Source organism: Rhinoderma darwinii, chromosome 4 (assembly GCF_050947455.1).
Source record: "Rhinoderma darwinii isolate aRhiDar2 chromosome 4, aRhiDar2.hap1, whole genome shotgun sequence".
Lineage (NCBI taxonomy): Eukaryota > Metazoa > Chordata > Amphibia > Anura > Rhinodermatidae > Rhinoderma > Rhinoderma darwinii.
The window spans coordinates 358,736,774-358,759,618 of record NC_134690.1 but is presented as its reverse complement, the minus strand read 5'-3'; the positions used below and the strand labels follow the sequence as shown (position 1 = coordinate 358,759,618).

The 22,845-nt window shown below is 42.3% G+C and overlaps 1 protein-coding gene across 2 annotated transcripts in view; it reads left to right on the top strand.

The window, feature by feature from the left end:
• The window catches only part of USP34 (ubiquitin specific peptidase 34), a 133,917-nt gene extending 112,609 nt beyond the window's left edge, over positions 1–21,308 (top strand). For both annotated transcript variants that reach the window (XM_075863007.1, XM_075863006.1), the window contains 12 exons: positions 1,432–1,589; positions 7,811–7,889; positions 11,741–11,867; positions 11,965–12,072; positions 12,503–12,607; positions 12,832–12,956; positions 13,506–13,629; positions 14,792–14,871; positions 15,591–15,731; positions 15,826–15,969; positions 17,919–18,078; positions 20,039–21,308. In XM_075863007.1, coding sequence (XP_075719122.1) covers positions 1,432–1,589; positions 7,811–7,889; positions 11,741–11,867; positions 11,965–12,072; positions 12,503–12,607; positions 12,832–12,956; positions 13,506–13,629; positions 14,792–14,871; positions 15,591–15,731; positions 15,826–15,969; positions 17,919–18,078; positions 20,039–20,652 — 1,965 coding nt within the window. In that variant the 3' untranslated portion in view covers positions 20,653–21,308. The remainder of the gene's footprint in view (positions 1–1,431; positions 1,590–7,810; positions 7,890–11,740; positions 11,868–11,964; positions 12,073–12,502; positions 12,608–12,831; positions 12,957–13,505; positions 13,630–14,791; positions 14,872–15,590; positions 15,732–15,825; positions 15,970–17,918; positions 18,079–20,038) is intronic.
• The last annotated feature ends 1,537 nt before the right edge of the window (positions 21,309–22,845 follow it).

Below are 22,845 nucleotides of genomic sequence, written 5' to 3'. Positions count from 1 at the left end.
TTTGTTTTCTCACGTTCTACTTTTTACTGTGTTCTTACTTTTACTTCTCTATGGGGGCTGCCATTTTTTTTCCATCTCTGTATGTGTCGATTAACGACACATAGAGAGATGGAATACGGCACATACAACTCCATTCTCAGAAGCGTATGCCGTCTGTGTGGGAACGGCGCATGCGCCGCTCCCACACAGACCAAAACAAAGCTCGTTCACAGAGCGAAATCCGGCGCCATTTTCATGTGGACCGGAAGCCGCTGCCGGACAGTCAGATGACTTCCGGCTGCGGCTTCTTGCCATATGTTCAGGCACAAGGAATAGGAGCGTAGACCAGCGGCGGCGGCAGGTAATTTATGTTAGTGTATGTGATGTGTGTATTATGTTAGTGTGATGATGTCTGCTGAGCCCTGTATCTAATCCTCCTACACTGTGCAGTCGCTCAGAAAATGGCGGCACACAGTGTAGGAGGTTTGAAGATTCAAACCCCTCCTTCTCCTGGCACTAGCCAGAATAAGGGAGGGGGGATTGTGTGAGGACATGCTGCAATTTTGGGAACTGCTCCCTCTAGTGGCCAGCACATGGAAATGTTATAAATTGGAATCTAGTTTATAATATTTCCTGACTTGTGAAAAAATGTAAAAAATTAAAACAATGTGTAATCACTTAAATAATAATTGTTTAACTGAAAAAAAAAAAAAATTCTTGCAACGCATTCCCTTTAATTGAATAACGGATTTTCTTCTGTTCTTCTTTGTGTTGTATCTTTATTCTTATTTATTTGGTGCCACTTTAATGATTTTATTATGCATAACTAGTTGTTTTATAATGTAATATTCTTATTTGAATTGATCACCTAAAGACTCTTTTCACATCTTTGCATGGAGTCCCCATTGCAGATTCCGTAATTTTTTCTGGACAAAATAGCGCATTATGCAGCTCAATTTTGTCTGGAAAAATGCCGGAAACTCATTAAATGGGTTCTGTTGGGCGCCATTGGTTTTCTTCATGCAACTGTTCCGGTGGTTCAGTTTTTTTCGTTATTCTCTTCCTATAATGGAACAGAATAGTAAAAAAAAACCTAGCGCAGATTTGAACGTAGTCTTATAAACAATCTAGATCATTAATAACTTAGCATGACTGTGGGAAGTCTTGGATTCCCCAGAGCGTCTGTTGGTGGAACACAGGCCCCTTTGTGACAGTCTGTAGTCTATAAATATCGTGTTCACACAAGCTTTGGTTATGTACTGATGATTTTGTAATCTATTTTTAAAAAATCTGACCTCCCTCTCGGGAGACACTTAAATGTGGTTAAATAGATCCATGCTTTCAATGCAGGGCCAAAGACGCGGCTTTGTGAAATGAGTACTTATATATTATTTTCTGTTTAGTAAGGTGTCCGATCGTTCCCAATTATATTTTGCTTTGTGTCCTTTCCAGGCTGTGGAAGAATTGTTTAACCTCATGCAGCTGTTTGTAGCTCAGAGACCAGACATGAGAGAAGAAGAACTTGAGGATATTAAGCAGTTTAAAAAAACTACAATAAGCTGCTATTTGCGTTGCTTAGATGGTCGCTCCTGTTGGACTACGTTAATAAGGTAAAAGACTTTAGTTGCACAGTTTATCTTTTTTCTTTACTTTCACATTCCCTCTTTGTATTTTTAAGGCCCTGTTCACATCACAACATTAAACGTAGGCTGTGAATAGCTTTGCATGATATAAACGTTAAACGGATACCATAATAGCCTATGGGTGACAAATACCGAACCGTGACATCTATCACCCATAAACAAATTCCATAATAGTCTAAGGTTTACGTCATTCGGTTTTCACAACATATGTGTTAAACCGCTGCCATAATAGCCTATGTGTAATGAATGCCACAGTTAGGCATTTGTCACCCATAGCCTATAATGGCATCCGTTTAACATTGACGTCATGATAAACTTATGACCTATACGTTAAACGGATGCTTGTGACAGTATAGCATACATGACCCATATTTCGCGGTATTCATTTTTGTTAATATCATTGTAGGAAACTGCACCATGATTATAGGCCCTTGCAAATAGGTGGTTGACACTAGGTAGAAAAATGGTTGACTTTTCCCAAGCAGGTGATACCCTTCCTACATACACTAAGCTTAGCCGTTTTAGCCCAGTGTCCGTAGGAGGCACACAATCTGCTTCTCAGGCTGCTGTAAATTTTTGAGGTTTTTTTATTTATTATTTTTCCCTTTAAGTTTAGCGTGGCTTGACAGCCTAGGGAACCCCTGAGGGTTTCAAAAAGGCCATCCTCTGCACTGCGCTTCCTCTACCTCTGTTAACTTAGCCCCCCTTTTCTGCTTCCGCACATGGTAAGCCAGTACCCTTACGATCTGTCCATAACTATCAAATCGGTGACCCTGCCTGCACCCAAAGATTTTGAAGGGTGAGTATGAGGGGTGCTATTCCATCTGACCCCAGTGGTGAGTGACCCACTATTGTTGTGATCTCTGTAACACTAAATTATCATGCGGTCAGCTATCTTCACTAGGCTCCCAGTGCATGCAACCCAGGGCGCCCCCCCCCCCCCCCCCCCAACTCAGTCAGAGCAAGACACTAAAATGGCAGCTGCTACGAAGAAATTCATTTGTGCTGTCAGGAACACCTTGCATGTTGAAGATTACTTCCCCCATCCCAGGATGAGGTATCTTTTTTTTTTTTCTGTCACCTTTGCCATCCTCTGGGTTTCCTAAACCACAGTGCGTTTGAAGGTCTCCTCTCCATGGGACGGCAGCATCCTGACAGAAACTCCCCCCCCCCCCCCCCCTCCATGAGGACAGATATTCTGTTCCCCTTCCAGTAGTTTTTTTTTTTCCAAAGTGGGCTGTCTCTCGCTAGGTGTAGCTGCCTGTGTTTAGGCTGCCCAAGGGCACTACTCTTTCACTGTCACATGAGGTATATTTTGGGGTCAGTAAAGGTTTCTCCATCTGGGCTAAACCGCTTCAATTATGCATTAGAGAAGGAGCTCCACAGAAGGACCTAACCAATCTGGCTTGTCAGCTTATCCATCCATCCACGTTCTTATGCGAGGCCTCCCTTGAATCCGCCTGTTTCACTGCCAGAGGGTTGGCTAATTCGTTGGTGATACGCTGCTCTGTTTGGCTCAAATGCTGAGTTTGGCAGACTCTGTTTCTAAGAAAAAGGCTTAACTTGTCTTCCCTTTAGCACTGGGGTAAGCGTCTGGATGAACTTATCTCTGAGGCCGCTGGTGGCAAGCACTATGTCCCTCCTTAGAACTGTCCTAGACACCAACAGCCTTTCCAACATTTTCAGAGGTTTCATAACATTCCCTTTCAGTAGTCCGAGAAGAGAACCAGCCATCCTACTGAATCGGGACATCCATCCTACAAGCCTTAAACCTTTGTATCAGGGCCGCTCTAGGCCACAGAAGCCCCCCACTGCCAAGGCTTCTGCCTGAAGGTGTCTCCCCACTCCAGTCTTCTCTTCTGGTGAGGGGACGACTTCTTTCCTATCAGGCAAAATGGCTGACCCACGTGCACGATGCCTGGGTTCGAGAGGTGTTGACAGGATACAAGATAGAGATCCTGACCCTTCTCCAGGTCCATTCCTTCTGTTTACTACACCTAAGGCCTCCAAGCGCGCTTCTGCTTTTTTTCTGGCTGTTCACTTTCTGAATGAGAAGAGAGTAATCATCCCCGTTCCAGTCAGAACGTTTCCAAAGACTACTCGAATCCCTCCAGTAGCCAAAAAGGACGGGTACGTTAGGCCCATCTTGGACGTTTAGAATAATTTGACCTGCTTGCTACGCGCTCCAAGGTTCCAGATGGAGTCCCCTGCGGTCAGTGATTGCCTCGTTGGAACAAGGCAAGGACCTTTCCTTCATCGTCATCCTCAATGCCTACCTTCACAAACCTATCACAAGGGCCTACCAGCATTTCCTTCGCTTTACTATTAGTTCCCTACTTTTCCAATTAAAGCTCCCTTCCAATCGGCCTCACTATTGCTTCCAGGGTCTTCCCCAAGGTCCTGGGGACTCCCATGGTGTTTCTCCAATGCTGGGGATGTCATTGTGCGTTATCTGGACGACTTCTTGATGAAGGCTTTCTCCAGAGTGGAAAATCATTCAAGTCTCCGGATCACCCTGAACACCTTGAAGAGATTCGGATGTATCATCAAAAAAATAAAAAAGTAGTCTCTATTTCCAGCCCAGCGCAGAGAGTTCATGGGATTGATTTTAGACATCAAGACGGCCTGCGTGGTTCTCCCATTTCACAAGCTCAAGATCAAGGTTAAGGTCATGCAGGCCGGGGTGTCTCTACTTCGACAAGAGACTCCAATTTCTATTCACTTCTACATGTGGGGCAAGATGGTGTCAGCCTAGGAGACCATTCCCTATGCCCAATTTCACACGAGGACAGAGGACAATGCCCAGGTGTTGTAAATAATCCCAGGACTCCCTAGACAAGTTGAGCCTCCTGTTCCCCACAGGTTCATCAGGAGTTGCTCTGGTGAGAGATCTCCCAAGGCCGGTCCTTCCTGCCTCTCCAGTGACTTGTCAGCTTGACTTATGCCAGCATCTCCAGCTGGGGGGTAGGGGGGCGGTGTTTGATCATCCCAGGACAGATGGTCCAAGGACAAAGCACTGTTGTAGATCAACCTTCTGCAATTGGGGGCACTCTTCCTTAAACGCTGCCATTGGACACCTCTTTTCCAGGGTCGTCCAAGTCCAGACTAACAAATCCACGGCAGTCACCTATCTGAACCTTCGGAGCAGCAATGTGAGAGTCTTCTCAGGTTCTCCACTGGATGGTTCACATCCCAGCTCTCTCAGTGGTCCACATGCTGGGTATGGACAATTGGGCTGCAGACTTCCTCAGTCAGGAGAAGCTGGATCTGGGTAATAGTCCTGAGGTTTTCCTCTAGATTGGCCAGAGGTGGTGCACTCCAGTCATTGACCTCTTCGTGTCTTGTCTCAACCACAAGGTTTCAGCCTACGTGGTCAGGGCTCGGGATCTCAGGGCTCTGGCCGCGGACACCCCGTTCGCTCCTTGTGGAGGTATTTCTCTTTAGTTCCTCCCATTCCGCTACTGCCTATAGCTCCCAAGTAGGTCAAGGCAGAGGGCTTGCCAGCCATCCTGGTAGGCCATTGTATTCAATATACTCGCGGATGCCCCAAGGTATACTGGTAACCCCACTTTACCTCAGCTTCGTTTAATTGCGTGGCTGTTGAAGCCTAGGTTCTAAAATTTTGTGGTCTTACTGAGCCGGTCACCCAAACTATGTTAAAGTCAAGGAAGCCTCAGTCGGCCAAGATGTTCCACTGTACGCAGAATTTCTGTTGCTGTGAGCAACAAAGTTTTTCCATCTGTTGGTATTCCCCACCCCTAGAACACTGCAGTCCGGATCAGGGCCTGCGCCTGGCTACCCTGAAGTGCCAAGTCTCTGCTCTCTCTATCCTCTCTGAGCTAACGCTGGCTTTTCTGTTCCCAGGTAAAGACCACCTTGCAGGGTGTGACTCATTTCGTCCTTCCTTTTTGGTATCCCTCTTTACCCTAGGATCTCAACCTGATTCTGGGAGCTCTCTAGGCCTTCCCTTTCTTGTCTGTTACTCTGTTTTCTTTTTTGTCTTCCTTGTGGCCATTACTTCCATCAGATGGGTTTCGGAAGCTTCTTCCTTTCTGATAATCCACAGGGATAAGGTAGTATTCCGACCTGTCCCATCCTTTCTCCCAAAGGTGGTCTCTGCCTCTCACATCAATTAGGACATTGTCCTCTCTTCCTTCTGCACCTCACCATTCTACCCGCAGGCCTCGCTTTTCATTGTCTTGATGTGGTTAGAGCGGTTCGCATCTACCTTGTGGCAACTGAATCCTTTAGATACTCTGACTCTTTGTAATTCCCGAGGTGCTGGGCAAGGGTTTGGCGGTTTCCAAGGCCACCATTGCTCATTGTCTGAGATCCAGGAATCCGATCGGTCCAAGAACAAGGTCCCCCACCCTTTCGGGTACCGCCCATTCCACGTGGGCGATCCGTGCATACTCGAAGGTGCGACACCAAGCCTCTGTCTTAGGTCTGCAAGGCTGCTACCTGGGCTTTAGTTCATACTTTCACAAAGTTTTACCGAATCTATAATCTGGCTACCTCAAGGGCCAGCCTGCATCGCAAGGTACACCAAGCTGCTGTCTGCTAGGTGGGTCACACGGTAGATTAATTATTTTGCCCACCTCTGGGACTGCTTTAAGAGGTCCCATAGTGCTTCCCCCCCCCCCCCCCATTTAATGTTGGGAATTTGTTTTTTTTATTTTATTTTTCACTTTTTTAAAATTCCTTTCTCATTGAATTAAATTGGGGACATAAATCCCGAATTCAATGTGGGAGGGATTTTACGATAACAAATCCAATTTTTATATGGGATCCCGTGGTATGTAATAGCACAGTAAACTACGGTATTCCATACCTAATAAAAAGGTATGCCGACATATACCAGCACGATATGTTTGTAAACCCTCTACAAGGTCACTTATAGAGTATAATTCCAGTATTTGCAGATGATACTAAGCTTTGTAAAGTAATCAACACAGAGGAGGATAATGTAATACTGCCGAGGGATTTGGGGAAGCTGGAGGTTTTGGCAGAAAAATGGCAAATGACGTTTAATGTTAATAAATGTAAGGTTATGCACTTGGGCTGAGGGAACAGATTTTTACAATTATGCATTAAATGGAAAAACACTGGGTAAAACTACTACTGAAAAAGATTTGTGGATATTGGTGGACAGTACATTTACCTTTTAGCAACCAGGGCCAGACAGCTGCTGCTAAGGCAAATAAAATCATGGGATGCATCAAAAGAGGCATATATGCTCATGACAAGAAAATGTTTGCCTCTATACAAATCACTAGGACTACATATGGAACATTGTGTACAATTTTGGGCACCTGTGTATAAGAAGAAAAAGGCTGAACTAGAACGGGTGCATAGAAGGGGCGACCAAGGTAATTAAAGGAATGGGTGGATTGCAGTACCAAGAAAGGTTATCAAACTTGGGGCTATTCAGTTTAGAAAAAGGGCAGTCTAATAATTACAATGTACAAATATATAATTGGACAGTACAGAGATCTTTTTACACCTAGGCCTTTAACAAGGACAAGAGGGCATGCTCTACCTCTAGAGAAGAAAACGTTTCACCACCGTCAGACGGGGATTCCTTACTGTGAGAGCAGTGAGAATATGGAACTCTCTTCCACAGGATGGTGTGGTGGTTGACCCTTTGAACAAGTTTAGGGCCTTGATGCCTTAAAAAATATAATATTACAGGTTCTGAGTACTAGATTCTGGTGATGGGAGGTTGATCTAGGGATTTATTCTGATTGTCATATTTGGAGTCAAGGAGGAATTTTTCCCCTAACGAGGCAATTCGCATCAACCTCATAGTGGTTTTGCCTGCCTCTGGATTAACACGGTAGGATTATAGGTTGGACTTGATGGACCGGCGACACTTTTTCAACCTTATCAACTATGTAACTATGTAGAAGAACATTCTTTTGGCCTTGGATAGATTAATGGGGTCCTATGGAGACATTTAGCTTGTGCATCGGGAGCTTCTTGCCGTCCATGCTAGACATATGGCAAAAACATGATGTGAACGGGGCCCTAAGGCTCTTGTAGCCTTTTGTTATGTGAGTTTCCTGTATGTGATATACATCCTATCTCATATCAGCAGTTCTATAGATATGTAATGTATACCTGTCATTATATGCATATTCATATACACAATGTGACTTGGTAACCTGGTTTACCTGTGTATCTTACAGTGCCTTCAGAATATTATTAGAGTCTGATGAAGACAGGCTTCTTGTTGTATTTAACAGAGGGTTAATCTTAATGACAGAGGTAAGCCATACTACACACATGTTTTTCATGTTTTATATTGATTCTTTCCATAGATGGGTTTGGTACACACACAATATTATTGGTTCTGCTGCCTATCATATCCTGCCCTATTTAAGAGCAGGATATGATGTGTGGTGGAGGGGGACGGATTACTGAAAAAAAATCCCCTGATCCACAGCTCTATTTTATGTGATGTGGTCTCCATTGTGGTTTGACTTTCTAGTCTTTTCAATCTTTTACAGAATTTGATGTTGGCCTGTACCTTGGGACATGACTTTTCATTACTATTAAATAAATAAATAAATAAATATATATATATATATATATATAATATATATATATATTTTCATTTTCAATAACAACTGATTAAACTAGATCTGTAATTCTAGCCCTGAAGCAATAAGCCTGCCTAGAACATGTGATTTATTTTAAAATGAAGGGTAGGTGCAAATGTAAATTATATTGGACGTTTATATCAATGGGAATACAATGCCATGGGTACAGGCCCTTGCCACTAGGAGGCTGATACTAGGTAGGAAAAGTCTTGGCTCCGTCCAGGCAGGACAAACTCTTCCCACAGACACTAGCTAAAATAGATTTTAGCCTGATTTTCTTTAGAAGGCAGATATGACCCGATATATGTGCAGGGTTACTGAGGTGATCCTGTGCTCACCCGAACAATAGAGAGGATGAGTGGAAAATCTTCTCTCTATCTCTACTCCATTCTTCCCTCAGTGTCTGCATCCCAGGACCCCCCAGGATGTGGCACCCCCTGAATAAGTCAGGTCTTTTGCTCAGGCTTTAGGTGACATTTTGAGACTCTCCCAAACCATTGTTGGGTCTTTAGAGTGCTTGCCTTTCCAGATAGGATGTGCATTGAGTTTGGATGCTTCCTCCCCCATGGATACTTCATAGTCTACTTCTTATGGTAGGCCACATAAAAGGCGCAAAAGTTCCACGGTTAACGCCCGATCCTCTTCAGTTTCCCTCCATGGTTCCCCTGTTAGCTTTATCAATATAGAAGCTGCTTCCACACATGATTAGTCGCCTTCCTCCAGTGTCTCCTCCGATTCGAATTCAAAATCTGAGCAGGATTCACAAATAGCAGCTCCCATACAGGCGTTGATATGTGCAGTTAGGGACAGCTTACTTGTAAAGTCTGCCTGGCAACCGTGCCCCTAGGCCCAGTAGTCATTCTCTGTCAAGACATCTTCAACCTTAAGGTGTCTCCCGACTCTGTGTCGGCGGTCCGAATGGGGGGACGATTGCTTTCCTTTATATGAGACGCAGCTCGCTCACGTGGACGTCACCCGAGTTCGGGAGGTGGTGTCGTCCACCTGGGTTACAAGGTGGCTGGGTGGTCGCATCGCTGGAACAAGGAAAGTTCCTCTCGTCCATTGACATTAGCAAAGCAAACGTCCACTTCGCTATCGCAAAGACCCACCATTGCTTCCTTTGTTTCGTGATAGGTTCTTAGCTTCACCAATACATCACCCCCCTTTTTTTTGGGCTCGCCACAGGTCTTAGGATGCCAGTCTGTCTGGTTTAGTTGGCACTTGGTCGCTGTTGTAGTCTTCTTTGCAAAACAACCCTCTGGAATTGAGGGCTATCTTCCTGGCCCTCCCATTGGACTCTTCTCCAGAGTCACCTGGTCAGGATACATCTCAACGGCGGTTGCCTATCTGAACCACCAAGGTGGCACCAGAAGTCGGGCAGCTCTGTGGGAGTCTTTTCGCAGGTTTCCTTCCCCTTATGCTCTTGCACAGAGTTCTCTAGGTAAAGGCATTCCTGTGATCCTGGTGGTGCCAGACTGGCCTCACTGGACCTAGTTAACCTACATATTTGTGTCTTTCAACTCGACCTGACCACTTTTCCCGAGGTTCGCTACTCCGCCCCACTTTAACGCAGATTATTTTCATGGCGTGGCATTTGAAGCCAAGGTTCTGAGTGCCCGGGCTCTTTCTGAGACGGTCATCCAGTCAATGTTGAAAAGCCAGGAAACCTCAATCAGCAAAGATGTACCACTGTACGTGGAAGGCTAATTTCTCCTGGTGTGAACAGCGTAGCTTCCATCCTATGGTATGCTCCACATCAGGTATCCTGTCCTTCCTACAATCAGCAATCAGGGTCTTGAATTGTCTTCCCTTAAGGGTCAGGTATCTCCTTTGTCCATACTTTCCATACAGTCCAAACTAACTTTGGCCTTTCGTTTAAGACTTTTTTTGCAAGTGGTGGCTCATGTGATCTCTCCCTTCTGGCATCCTACTGAGCCTTGGGATCGCGATTTGGTCCTGGTGACACTTCAGGTGGCTCCTTTTGAAACCTTGATGGACATTTCACTTCGTCTCCTTTCTTGGAAGATTAGATGGTTATCAGAACTGGCTGCCCTGTCCTGCAAGTCCCCCTTTTTGGTTATCCATAGGGATAAAGTGGTGTTCCGGTTCAAGGAAATTGGCTTTGCATTTCCTTGACGTCGTGAGAGCAGTCTGCATCTACCTGGCTGCAATGGAGTCGTTACAGCACATGACTATTTTTGCTGTTCCTGAAGGGTCATAAAATTGATTGGCAGCGTCCAAGGCCACCATTGGGCATTGGATCCGGTCGGTGATTTCGGAAGCTTTTCTGTCTAAGGGCAGAGTTTCTGCCCTTCAGGTCACTGCCCAGTCTGCAAGGGCGGTTGATGCCTCCTGTGCGGTCCAGTATCGAGCTCCAGTTGGTCAGGTCTGTAAGGCTGCAACCTGGGCTTTTTTGCACACCTTCACCAAACTTTACCGTTTTTTTTCTTTGGCCTGCTCTGATGCCAGTCTGGGTAGCAAGATGCAGCAGGCAGTTGTGTGTTAGGCAGGTTGCATGGCTGTACTTTTTTCCTTAAAATTTTCTTCTCAATGGTGTCATATCCACTGATATAAGAAGAAAATAGGATATTTGTACTCACCGTAAAATATTTTTCTCATTTGTATTCATTGGGGGACTCAGATCCCATCCTCTTTTTTTTGTTTGTTTTTAGCCCGGGACCTGTTCCGGCTGTTTGATTGGTTTTTCTCCTGGGACCGTGGACATCTTGCTTGCTTGTTTTTTATCTTCTCCTACTGCTTCAGTACAAACTGTCTCTCCCATCAGAGGAAGAGATGACCGAAAATCCAAACTGAAAGCATTATTTCTGTTTGAATTACCATTGATTTCAATGATAATTCTTTTGTTTCAGTTGGGTTCCGTTTGTCTCCGTTCTGCTAGGTTTCTGTTTTTTTGACGAAAGCAAAAGTGCTGCAGACTGCACTTTTTGCTTACGTGAAAATAATGGTAACCTAGCGTAAAAGTGCAGTCTGCAGCACTTTTGCTTCTGTGAAAAAAACTGAAACCTAGCAGAATGGAGACAAACGGAATCCAACTGAAACAAAAGAATGATCATTGAAATCAATGGTAATTCAAACGGAAGCAATGCTTTCAGTTTGGATTTTCTGTCATCTCCTCCTCTGACGGAAGAGACCGAAACAGGAGACAACACTAGTGTGAACTTGGCCTTAGCCAGTAATTGTTGGAAGGGTAATGGCTTCCCTGAGCAGAACCAAGACTTTTTCTACCTATTGTCAGCCTCCTAGTGGCAAGGGCCCATACCCATGGTGCTGTGTCCCCCAATGAATACAGTGACAAAAATATTTTACGATGAGTACAAAAATCCTATTTTTATGAATGCTTAAGTGTTATTAAAATACATTTTCACAAATTAAAAGCGTGGTATTTCTGAAAAAAAAGCCTCGTCACTGGAAATAAAGTTGTGTGTATATGATTGTTGTCTGATACATGTAGTGTTTGATTTATTTCTTATGAAACTTTATTTCTTTTGTAAACAGTCCTTTAACACGTTGCATATGATGTACCATGAAGCTACAGCCTGTCATGTGACTGGGGATTTAGTAGAGCTTTTATCCATATTTCTGTCTGTCCTCAAGTCCACACGTCCTTATCTTCAGAGAAAAGGTAAGAGAAACGTGATAACATAAACTTGTATTAGATGGAATGTGAATATATGATGATTTTGAAGTATAATCTATATTTTTTTTTTATATATTCACAGATGTGAAGCAGGCGCTTATCCAATGGCAGGAAAGAATTGAATTTGCTCACAAACTCCTAACCCTGTTAAATTCTTACAGTCCACCAGAGCTCAGAAATGCCTGTATAGGTAAGTTTTTCTTTGTCATTAAAAGTATTTTCATTTCTTACACTATACTTTTTTTTGTAGGAAATAGTGAGATTAGAAGGGACCACCTTAGTTAATGCTATTCTTTCATAGACCTTGATCCGAATGATAAGCATAATTAGGTGCATGTCGCACGTCTGGGACCCTCCGCAAACCTGGCTCACCAAATCTCTCTTCTTCCAATAGGTGATTCCCGGCCGCTGTACCATAGAGTTCAATAGAGTGACAATTGGGGTTGCGCTCGGCCATTTTCACTGAAGTCTGTGCTCAAGATAGGGAGATTAGATAGTGTGCTCGATTCGGGACATGGACTGATGTGAATAATGACAATCTCTGTATAGCGATGCAAAATATAGAATATAGCAAAGGGAAATAAATTCATAAATCGTAACAAAGTTGCTTCTGATTCTAGATGTCCTAAAAGAACTTGTGCTCTTGAGTCCCCATGACTTCTTGCATACGTTGGTTCCTTTTCTACAGCACAACCATTGTACGTACCATCACAGCAATATCCCAAGTAAGTATTATTGGCTATTCCACATTGGTGTATAGTGTCTATTAAATATTTTTTACTAGAGCAGTGTGAAGTACTATTATGTTCACTACCTGTGAAAACCTCAATGCTAAGATACCTAATCGGATAAGTACATTTCAGGTTTTACATTTTGTAGGTAAATGGTCACAGGATGGTTAGCTCTTGTAGAACAAGTATTCACGTTTCTTTACATTTTTTATTTTCAGTGTCCCTTGGTCCCTACTTCCCATGTCGTGAAAATATGAAACTTATAGGAGGAAAAAGCAATATCCGTCCTCCCCGCCCAGAACTCAATATGTGCCTCTTGCCCACAATGGTTGAATCCAGCAAGGTTGGTGAATGTACAATAGATTAGATTTCCTGTTTTGTTTTCATGTTTGATTTTCCGGTCTTATATAAATAAAGCTTATTCACTAAATTTGCCACTATACCATGTGTTTCCATTTCTCACCATTTTCTAGATTTCTACTGCAGTCAGTGAATAGAATCTTTCACTGTAGTCAAAACTATGAATGAAAACAGAAAACCACCACGTGCTTTTCGGTTTACAAACATAAAAAACAGAGTGTCATAATGATGGCGGCTGTGTGAAAATCACGCAGCCACGCATCATATGCTGCGGACACACGGAGCTGTTATGGACCTTTTGCGTGCGCAAAACGCACACGCTCGTGTGAATCCGTCCTTAGTATGCAGTGTTACGTGCCTTATCTCTTTGCTTCTTTAGAGTGGACTTACATGTTTAATTCTTCACTTCCTTATTTTATTCTAGTTGGAATATATATGTGGTTGCCTCCTAGTGACATAGTCAATAATTGTCTGCTCATACGATTGCGTTGTGTGTGTTGATATTTTTAAGAACTCTACCTTTTGCTTTTAGGGTAAAGATGAAGTGTATGATCGCATGCTGCTGGATTACCTGTCTTCATATCACCAGTTTATTCATCTCCTTTGCCGTGTGGCAATCAATTGTGAAAAGTTTACTGAAGCTTTGATTAAGCTAAGTAAGTTCTTGTAATGTATGTTCTTAAATGATAGTTAAAGGGGTTGTATGAGATTAGAAAAATGGGTCAGCCTTTTTATTCTTCCAGAAACAGCTTCACTCTTGTCCATGGACTGTCTAGTATTGCCCCATAGTCCCATTCAAGTGAATGAGTCAGAGATGTAATACCAGACGCAAGCCATGGAGAAGAGGTTTTTGTGGTTTTTGTTTTTTTTTTAGGGTTAAAGGCCGACCAATATTTCTAATCTCGTACAACTGATTTAAAGTGAATTGAAAGGCGCATTAAAGCGATAATATATAAAGCGATAAAACCATTGTGAAAAGTTATACTTCTCGTTTCTTTGGTTACGTTTATAAAGACAACTCTTCTCACAATCTGAACTCAGCTTTGTTTTGGATTTTCCATGATCACTATTCCCCTACTCTTGCTTTTATATCTGATCACTGAGATCGTTGGGGGCTTCTTAACCTTCTAGGCTCTCACTGTAACTTTCCTGTTAGCATTGAGAAGTGACTGGAAATATGGGGCTGTTAGATCTACTCCCTGTAAGTGATACAATGCTCTGTTTTTGGATAGAGTTTTGCTTTAAACACGGGGCCATGCAGACTGTGCACTGACTAAAATGCTACGGCCACTTAGAGGACCTGTCGCCTGGCCAAAAAACTGTTCGATTTCCAGCAGCTCACAGATTCTGGCACTTTTTTTTTTCCTTCTCTCCTAGCCCCCACCATTCCTGAGATAACGGTGCTGTTAGTTTTGGCACCCGATATGCAATTAAGATGTTTGACTGTTAAGTCGGCGGTTGGCACCACTCACTTGGCAAGGCGACTTTCAATACCTGTGATGCAGGCAGGGCGACGGTCGCTGTGCATTGAAAGGGCTGAAATCCACACTGAACATCCAGAACAATGAGCATGCTGCCGTTTCGAAAGTCCGAAGCATGCTCTGGTTTCCGTCAGGAAAATGTTCAGCAGAATGTTGAAATCTCATTTGGGACTGTAATCCGAATCCGCAGCATTACCGTCCAGTGTGAATCCAATCTTACGATTACACCACGTTAAATCAAGAATCAAATTTTTATTGATCGCTGATTAAAGGATTAGAATTTTAGTTTGTATAGCATATAAGCATGTGTTAATATCAATACTGGTTTACTTTGCAGGTGTTTTGATTGCATATGAAGGGCTATCCTTGCACCTTGCGTTGTTTCCAAAACTATGGACTGAGTTATGCCAAACACAGGTATGCCATGTACTATTACACCATAAAAATACCATAACTGGCACAGCTGTCCAAACCGTCCGTAAAAAATGATCTAAATAGGTTCTTGAATATGATGGAAGCAGAACAAATCCTACTGTTTCACTATTACGACATGTCATCATCGAAAAAACAGACCCTGGAATAACCAGAGGACTGAGTGCACCCCTATCTATACCGAACAAATGCACGTCCACGTTTAAGCACAAACTTTGTTGCTGTCATTGCACGTGCAGGATGTTTCATCAAAGGGGCTTATCGGTTCTTTATAATAAACCCTAGTGACAAGTGATTGACTCCAAAGTCTACTCAAAATGGGGTGGTGGTCTTCGGCTTATATTAGGAGCCCATTATTGTGTGTGAGTCTTGGCCCCCTAGAGGAACCTGGTACTTTGGTGGGCCAGTCCAACCATTACCTGTGACCAAAATGCCTGTATTTTCTATATCCAAAACTTGTAGAAATAGCGAGTCCGAATATTCTAAACTATCATGTATGCAGATAATCAGGCAAGTGTCTATCTGTGAGGAATATACTGTTACCTCTATGGATATTATTTAAAGAAAAAATAGTGATAATGAATATGAGGCTGCTCTAAGTAACTAGATAAGATATGAATGGGGATCGGTTCACTTTACAATGAATCACATTTGTTTTTTGGTCTTTAAATGTAAACTCGTCTTCTTTCCTTGTGAAATTGTAGTCTCCCTTGGCAAAAAACTGCATCAAACTGCTTTGTGAGGATCCAGTTTTCGCCGAATATGTAAAAAGTATTTTAATGGATGAGCGCGTGTTCCTCAACAATACCGTGGTCTACACATTCCTGACGCATTTTCTAGTAAAGGTATGTGCGGTTATGTTTTAACGGTTTGTTGGGTTAGTGTAAACTGAATCATGATCTGTCATTTTTTTTATTTTTTTATTTTTTTTTCTCTCAGGTTCAAAGTCAGGTCTTTTCTGAAACAAATTGTGCAAGTCTCATTAACACAATAATTACACATCTCATCAATCAGTATCAAAATGTTGAGTCTGATTTTATCAGCAGAATTGAAATTTCCAAAGCAAGCAGCACTTTAAATGGGGTAAGAAAATATCTGTCTGTTCCCTCTTCAATAATCTAGTTGAAAATCCCTTTTATTGGGGAAATATTTGCAAGTTATTTTATCTGGATCTCCTTTGTCCCTTCCTTTGCAGGTTTTCAAAGTTGTCATTGTTTGTTAAAATATCGCATTTTTTGTGATGCTCTTCTCACCATACATTAAATGTGTTTGCAAATCAGTCCCTAGTAGCATGGTGGGAAAAAACATTGACTTTTGCAAATAGCCTGTTAAGCTTGTCCATAGCTGTTAAACTGTTTATAAGGGGTATTACACAGGATGATTATTGGGCAGACGAGCGTTCATATAATGCTCGTTGCCGGTAATTGCCCAGTGTAAACAGGGGGACTATCGGCAGATGAACAAGCAGACGCTCGAACATCTGCTGGTCGTATTGTTTTAAAAAAGTCAAATATTATCGTTGTCTGCATCACATCTGCCTGTGTAAACGGAGACGCGCTGCCCACATTAAAATAACTGATAGGGACGAGCGATCTGAGTAACGACCGCTCGTCCCCATCCATAGCTCCTTGTGACTGATGTCTCGTTGATCGGCGTTCGCTGCATCGGCCGCTTATCGGCCAGTGTAAAAGGGCCGTTACATGAGCAATAGTAAATACTCATGCTGATAATATCCAACGCTACAACGTGAAATGTTGAAACTAGTCCTATTTGTCATTAAAAAAAATGAACCGTCTGGACAACCACTTCTTAATCTGAAAGCCCTTCTAACAATAACCACAGGTCCTGTTTCCTGAAGTGACCCCGCATTTCCCCTGCAGTGTTGTATTAGGGTATATTCACACGGCTCAGCAAAATGCGTCAAATATTCAAGCGAAAACAGCTCCTGATTTTCAGACGTTTTAGTAACTACTCGCGTTTTTCGTGGCGTATTTTACGGACGTTATTGGAGCGATTTTTCAATGGATTCAATGAAAAACTGCTCCAAAAACTTTTCCAAGAAGTGACATGCACTTCTTTTTCGCGGGCGTCTTTTTACGCGCCGTCTTTTGACAGCGACGCGTAAAATGACACCTCGTGGGAACAGAATACCGTAAAACCCATTGCAGGCATTTGGGCAGATGTTTGTTGGCGTAATGGAGCCGTTTTTTCAGGCGTAATTCGAGGCGTAGAACGCCCGACTTACGCCTGAAAACACTGCGTGTGAACATACCCTTACACAGCTCCTGTTGAAATTACTGGGCGACCATGAAATACATGGCTGCAGGGAGTGTGTATTGGCACCCCACTCTGACTAATAGATTGGAGGGCCAGATTAGAACAAAAATAGAAAGGGGTTTTCCTGTTAGGACACCCCCATTAAATGCCTGAAAGAATCTCAGAAAAGTATTGTTTTTGGTACACATTTAGAACTCCAAAACAAAAATGCTGCCTCCTAGTGTCCATGTTGTCAGGAGGTGTATTGATATTACAGGAGGTGGTGGTAGTTTTTTAATTATAGGTATCTGCTCGTGTTCTTAGGATCTTCGTCAGTTTGTATTTCTTAAGAATTTAGCTTTACTCCTATTGTGGAATAGCCGTCGTCGTCCTCATTGTCGGGTCTGCTACCCTCCTGTCACCCCCAACCAAAAAAAAATAATTACAATTCATTTGAAATGTATACAACTTATCTGCTACCCCAAAATATATATATATATTTTTTTTTTTTCAGAAACACCAACACTCTTGTGCATGGGCTGTCACTGGTTTTGCAGCTCGTCCAAGTCGATGAGGCTGAGTTGCAATACCAGACAAAGCCCAAGGACAAGAGTGGCCCTGTTTCTGAAAAAAAAAAAAAAAGACAAATTTATTTCTAATCCTGGACAACCCCTTTAGATAAAACTTACACGTTACCTTTTTTGGCTTTTTTTCTTTTATTTTTATGAATACATAGAAATAGATATTTATAGATTTTTCTATCTCTCCTGTTTTAGGATCTTCGAGCACTGATTCTACTACTTTCAGTTCACACTCCAAAACAGTTGAACACAGCCTTAATACCAACTTTACAGGATCTCCTGAGCAAATGCAGAGCCTGTCAACAGCAAAGAAATTCATTACAAGAGCAAGAATCCAAAGATGGTAAAGCTAAAGGTGAGTATTGCAGTAACTTTTCCCTAATGTGCACTTCCACCCCTCCCCCTCTATGCACACTTATATACCTGACAATTTCCAGACTATTGAAATCATTTAATAGCCAATTATATTGCAGAAACCTCTCAAAGTCCATTCAGTGTCAATTCTGGATCCTTCAAAAGCATTTTGCAGAGCATTGTCTCCTTAGAACAGAGATGCAACAACTTTAAATTTGCTTTTGAACACCATTTTTCATCTTTTTAAATAGCCTTCATTAAACTTTTTCGTTTATTTTGCTGATGTAGAGTCTGTGCAAATCCTTTAGATAAATGGCTGTGCTGCCGCATCTAGCTACAATCCGTCAGTCTTCTCCTGATGTGCTGACATATGCTCTCCCTTCTCTGTGTTAGAAATAGCAACAGGGAGGGGAAGGAGGTTATACGCCGCAGATCAGAGAGTGGAGAAGGGAGGAAAGCTTCAAAGTGTTCAGGAAGGGCAGATCACACAAGCTGTCAATATCGGAGTGTAGATAGGGAGGAGAGCAGAGGGGAATTACACAGGCTATCAGTTTAGAGTGAAAGCTGTTCTGATACGTGAAAGCTAGAGAATACAGCAGCAGCCTGAACACACAGACCTCACATCCAGCATGTATTACTGGAAACACACCCCCGCAGGAGAATGGTCTGAATGTAGAGCAACTTGCAATCTTTTATCAGGGGGTCTGAAAATGAATAAAGATTGCAGCCTAAAAGTTACTGCAAATTTTTTTAATGCCAGGTGACCATTAACCTATATAAAAATAATTTTTCCATGTCATAAGTTTCCACAGCCATTAAAGGTAACCTGTCAGCAGTTTAGGTCCTCAAAACTGCTGTCAGCGCTATATACAGGGTGGGAATTGCAGCATAACGATACCTGTGTATTGTTGGTTATGCAAGTTGCGTGACCGAGGAATTTCTGTTTTGCTGTCCCCAGCGCCGCTGTTACAAGTGGCGCTCTTTCATAAATGCTGCCATCCTAGTTTTTTTTTTTCTTTCCTCTGCTCTGAGGGATGGCTCTACCATCCAATCAGGAGACCGCTAGAGCTGTCACCCAGAGCAGAGAGTGGCACTTGCGATCAAAGCGTTTGGGAGATTTCTTTGTCATGTAACTTACATGATTGCCAACATAGGTATTGTTCTGCTATACTCCCCAATCTGTTAATTGCGCAGTCAGCAGTTTTGAGGACTTAAAACTGCTGACTGGTTCCCTTCAAACTCATTCATTTTTAAACCCATACACTTAAAGGTGTTATATATGCCACAAAATGTCTGGTAGATGCGGGTACCAGCTCTGGGACCCACGCTTATCTCCAGAACAGGGGTCGCCTGGTGAGGCAGCAACCGCATTCAGGGGGAGAGTAAATGGGGAGGAGGCTGCGCATGTGCACAGCTCTATCCATTGATTTCTATGGGAGTTATGAAAACCGCAGAGCAGGCGACCTTCAGAAACAGACTTCCGTGAACAGCTAATTCAGCCAGGATATACATTTACAGCTATACATTTTTTCTACATCAACAGCTGCAGAGGAAATATGGTATCACATTTGGCGACTATTCAGATGAAGCCAAAGTCCGCCTGAACGAGAGCTGCTGCTGTAACGCCCATATATCTTAATAGGGCAAAATGGGAATGTGGTGTGGACATTGCCTTACTTTGTAAATACATTGCTTTACTTGTACTGATCCTGAGTTAGTCTTTATTGTAGTCCAGAGCTGCATTCACAGTTCTGCTGGCTTTAGGGCTGAAAGCTCCCAACGTTTTTTTGCTGTTTTCAATTACCAATCCTAATAACCGTGTACACTGTTAAAGAATTTTGTGGTTCTCTAATATTTCAGAAGAAATACCTCTAAATGTGAAGTTACCACAATGGGCCAAAGAGATTTTCACTGTATAACCTTTAGATAAACACTGATAAGTACTTTATTTTTGTATCTAGATGATGAAGGTGCTACACCAGTGAAACGGAGGCGCGTTAGCAGTGATGAGGATCACATAGTTGACAGCTGTATAGGTGATCTGAAAAATGAGCGTGAGGCATCCACACCGACAAGCACATCTGACAATGAGACAAGAGACTCTTCCATCATTGATCCAGGAACGGAACAAGATCCTCCATCCCCGTCTCCTCTCTCTGCTAAGGAATACAGAATAGAAGTGTCGTCTTCATTTACCGAAGATATACTGCTACCTGCAAGACCACAGCCAACAGACGATCAGCCTGGCAGCAACATTAAATATGAAGATGGGAAAGAAATGAAAGAACTCCAGAGTCCTAAGGAGACTAATGTAATGGAGGAAGACAGTGAGCTCCCTTCCACTTCCATATCTGCTGTGTTGGCTGACTTGGCAGACTTACGGGGGAGTGATGGTCAGCCGTCGCCCACACAGGACAGTCAGGAGCTCAGCCTCTCGCTAAATTGTGAGCATTCCAGGGGACTTTTTAGTCATATACAACAAAATGACATTTTAGATACCCTGTGCAGGACCATTGAGTCCACGATCCTCGTGGTCTCAAGGATATCAGGAAAAGAAAACAAAGCTGCTTCTTGACATTAGTTGTAGCATGTCTGCTTTTAAGTCTTTATTTTTTTTAAAGCTGTTTGTATACATTTTGCAGGTTTTTTTCCTGTTTTCTTTTATTTTTCTTTTTTTTTTGTGCTTCAGTTTGTCAAGTGCTTTCTGCTTGGATGGCAAGATTGATATGCTTTATTCTTGGTCAGGCAGAAGTCAAGAAATAAAAGTTGCATCTGCAGTACACTTTGTAAAGGCCAATCATAATGGTTATGTTTTATGTAATTCAGGTTCGCTGTAGTGGCTTTCATTAAATGGCCGCTTGAAATAATAGGGGGGCCCCTAACCCAATATGATGTAATTTAAACTTGTCATTTTTACCGTGTATAATATGGTGTCCTCTGTGCCAGTTTTGTACCTTATAATAGAGGCAGTTGCCTCAAATCTCTGGTTCTTATTATCAAAATTAAGTTTACTTGTACTAAACCACAAGAAATTTGATTCTGTAAAGAATCCTCTCTAGCTGTGGCCTGGCAGTATATATGGTGCTTTATTTAACAGAATACCTGTGGAGGAAATAAAGCACATTTGATGTAAAGAAAAAAAGACAAAAAACAAAAATAATTGTTTTATTTTATTGATATGATTGATCGCTATTCTGTGCACTTCATTAAACTAATTGTGACGACTTTTCATTCTTGTGTATATTGGCCTCTTTTAGAATACACTTGTGTATATTGCGCCATGTTAGCCAGACTTTCTTGCACAGAGCTGTTAAGTTGCGGTTGTTGCACATGCCTGTGTTTCAAAAAAAATTAATTCGCTCTATTGAAAGCCAAAATAGACCAGAGTTATTTTCCCGATCAATTCCTATTCAACAGCGGAGAACAAGAATTGCTGTTTTCTGTGAATCCTGCCTTAAAAAAATGTGATAAATAGTGATCAAAAAGACGCATGTACTCCAAAATGGTACCAATAAAATCTACAAGTCGTCCTGCAAAAAAAAAGCCCTCGTACAACTACATCGGCGGAACAATAAAAAAGTTATGGCTCTTCAAATATGGAGACAAAAAACAAATCATTTAGAAAAGTGTTTTTATTGTGTAAAAGTAGTAACCTACACAAAATCGATATCAATTTGGCATCATTGCAATCCTAACAACCCGCTGAATAAAGTTATTGTTATTTGTACCACACGGAAATGACGTAAATTTAGGACGCAAAAAAGTATGACAAAATTGCTGTTTTTATTTCTCCTCCTCCCCCCCCCCCCCCCCCCCAAAAAAAGTTAATAAAAGTTAATCAATAAATTATATGTACCCAAAAATGGGGCTGCTCAAACATACAACTTGTCTCGCAAAAAACAAGACCTATGCAGCTATGTGGATGCAAAAATAAAAAAAGTTATAGCTCTTTGAATGAGACGATGGAAAAATATAAAAAAATAGCTTGGTCATTAAGGCCTAAAATAGGCTGGTCACTAAGGGGTTAAGAGGTTTGGTAAGTTTAGAAAGCAATGTTACAGAACGACCTATTTTATCACTGTCCTGCCATGATTCATCATGGCGAATATAAATATTAATAAAACAAAACTTTTATTTCAGGTACTCGATCATTGAGTCCACAAAGCACAGATTCTTAGGTCTCCTAATATTGTTCCCATAAGGATTTTACTTTTATGTTTTATTCATCATGAAGGTTTTGGAAGTGACTGGGGCTGTGGAAATACAAAAAACAGCCATGGACAGAAGTGGCGCTGTTTCTGGAAGACTACAAGCGTGTTTTTCTGATCTCCCACAACCCCCTAAAATACTAAAGACTGACAAAGCACAAATAGGCCAGGCAAGAGGATCCTCACACATTTTCTGTACACTAGTCTTAAAGGAACAGTGTCACCAAAAAAATTTTTTTAATAGCAGTTTTATGTTAGGGTTTTATTAAAAACGTTTATATTTATTTGTGTATTACTTTTTTCTATTTTTACACTTTTTCTTCCCTATGGGGGCTGCCATTTTTTTTCCATTTCTGTATGTGTCGATTAACGACACATACAGACATGGAATACGGCAGCTCCAGTCCCATAGGGACTGCGAACGGGGCCCGTTCCATCCACTTTGGTGTACGCCGTGTGTGTGGGAACGGCGCATGCGCCGCTCCCACACAGTCCGATTTTAAATGCGCGCCGTCCGGCGCCATTTTCCTGTGGACCGGAAGTCGCGGCCGGGCAGTAAG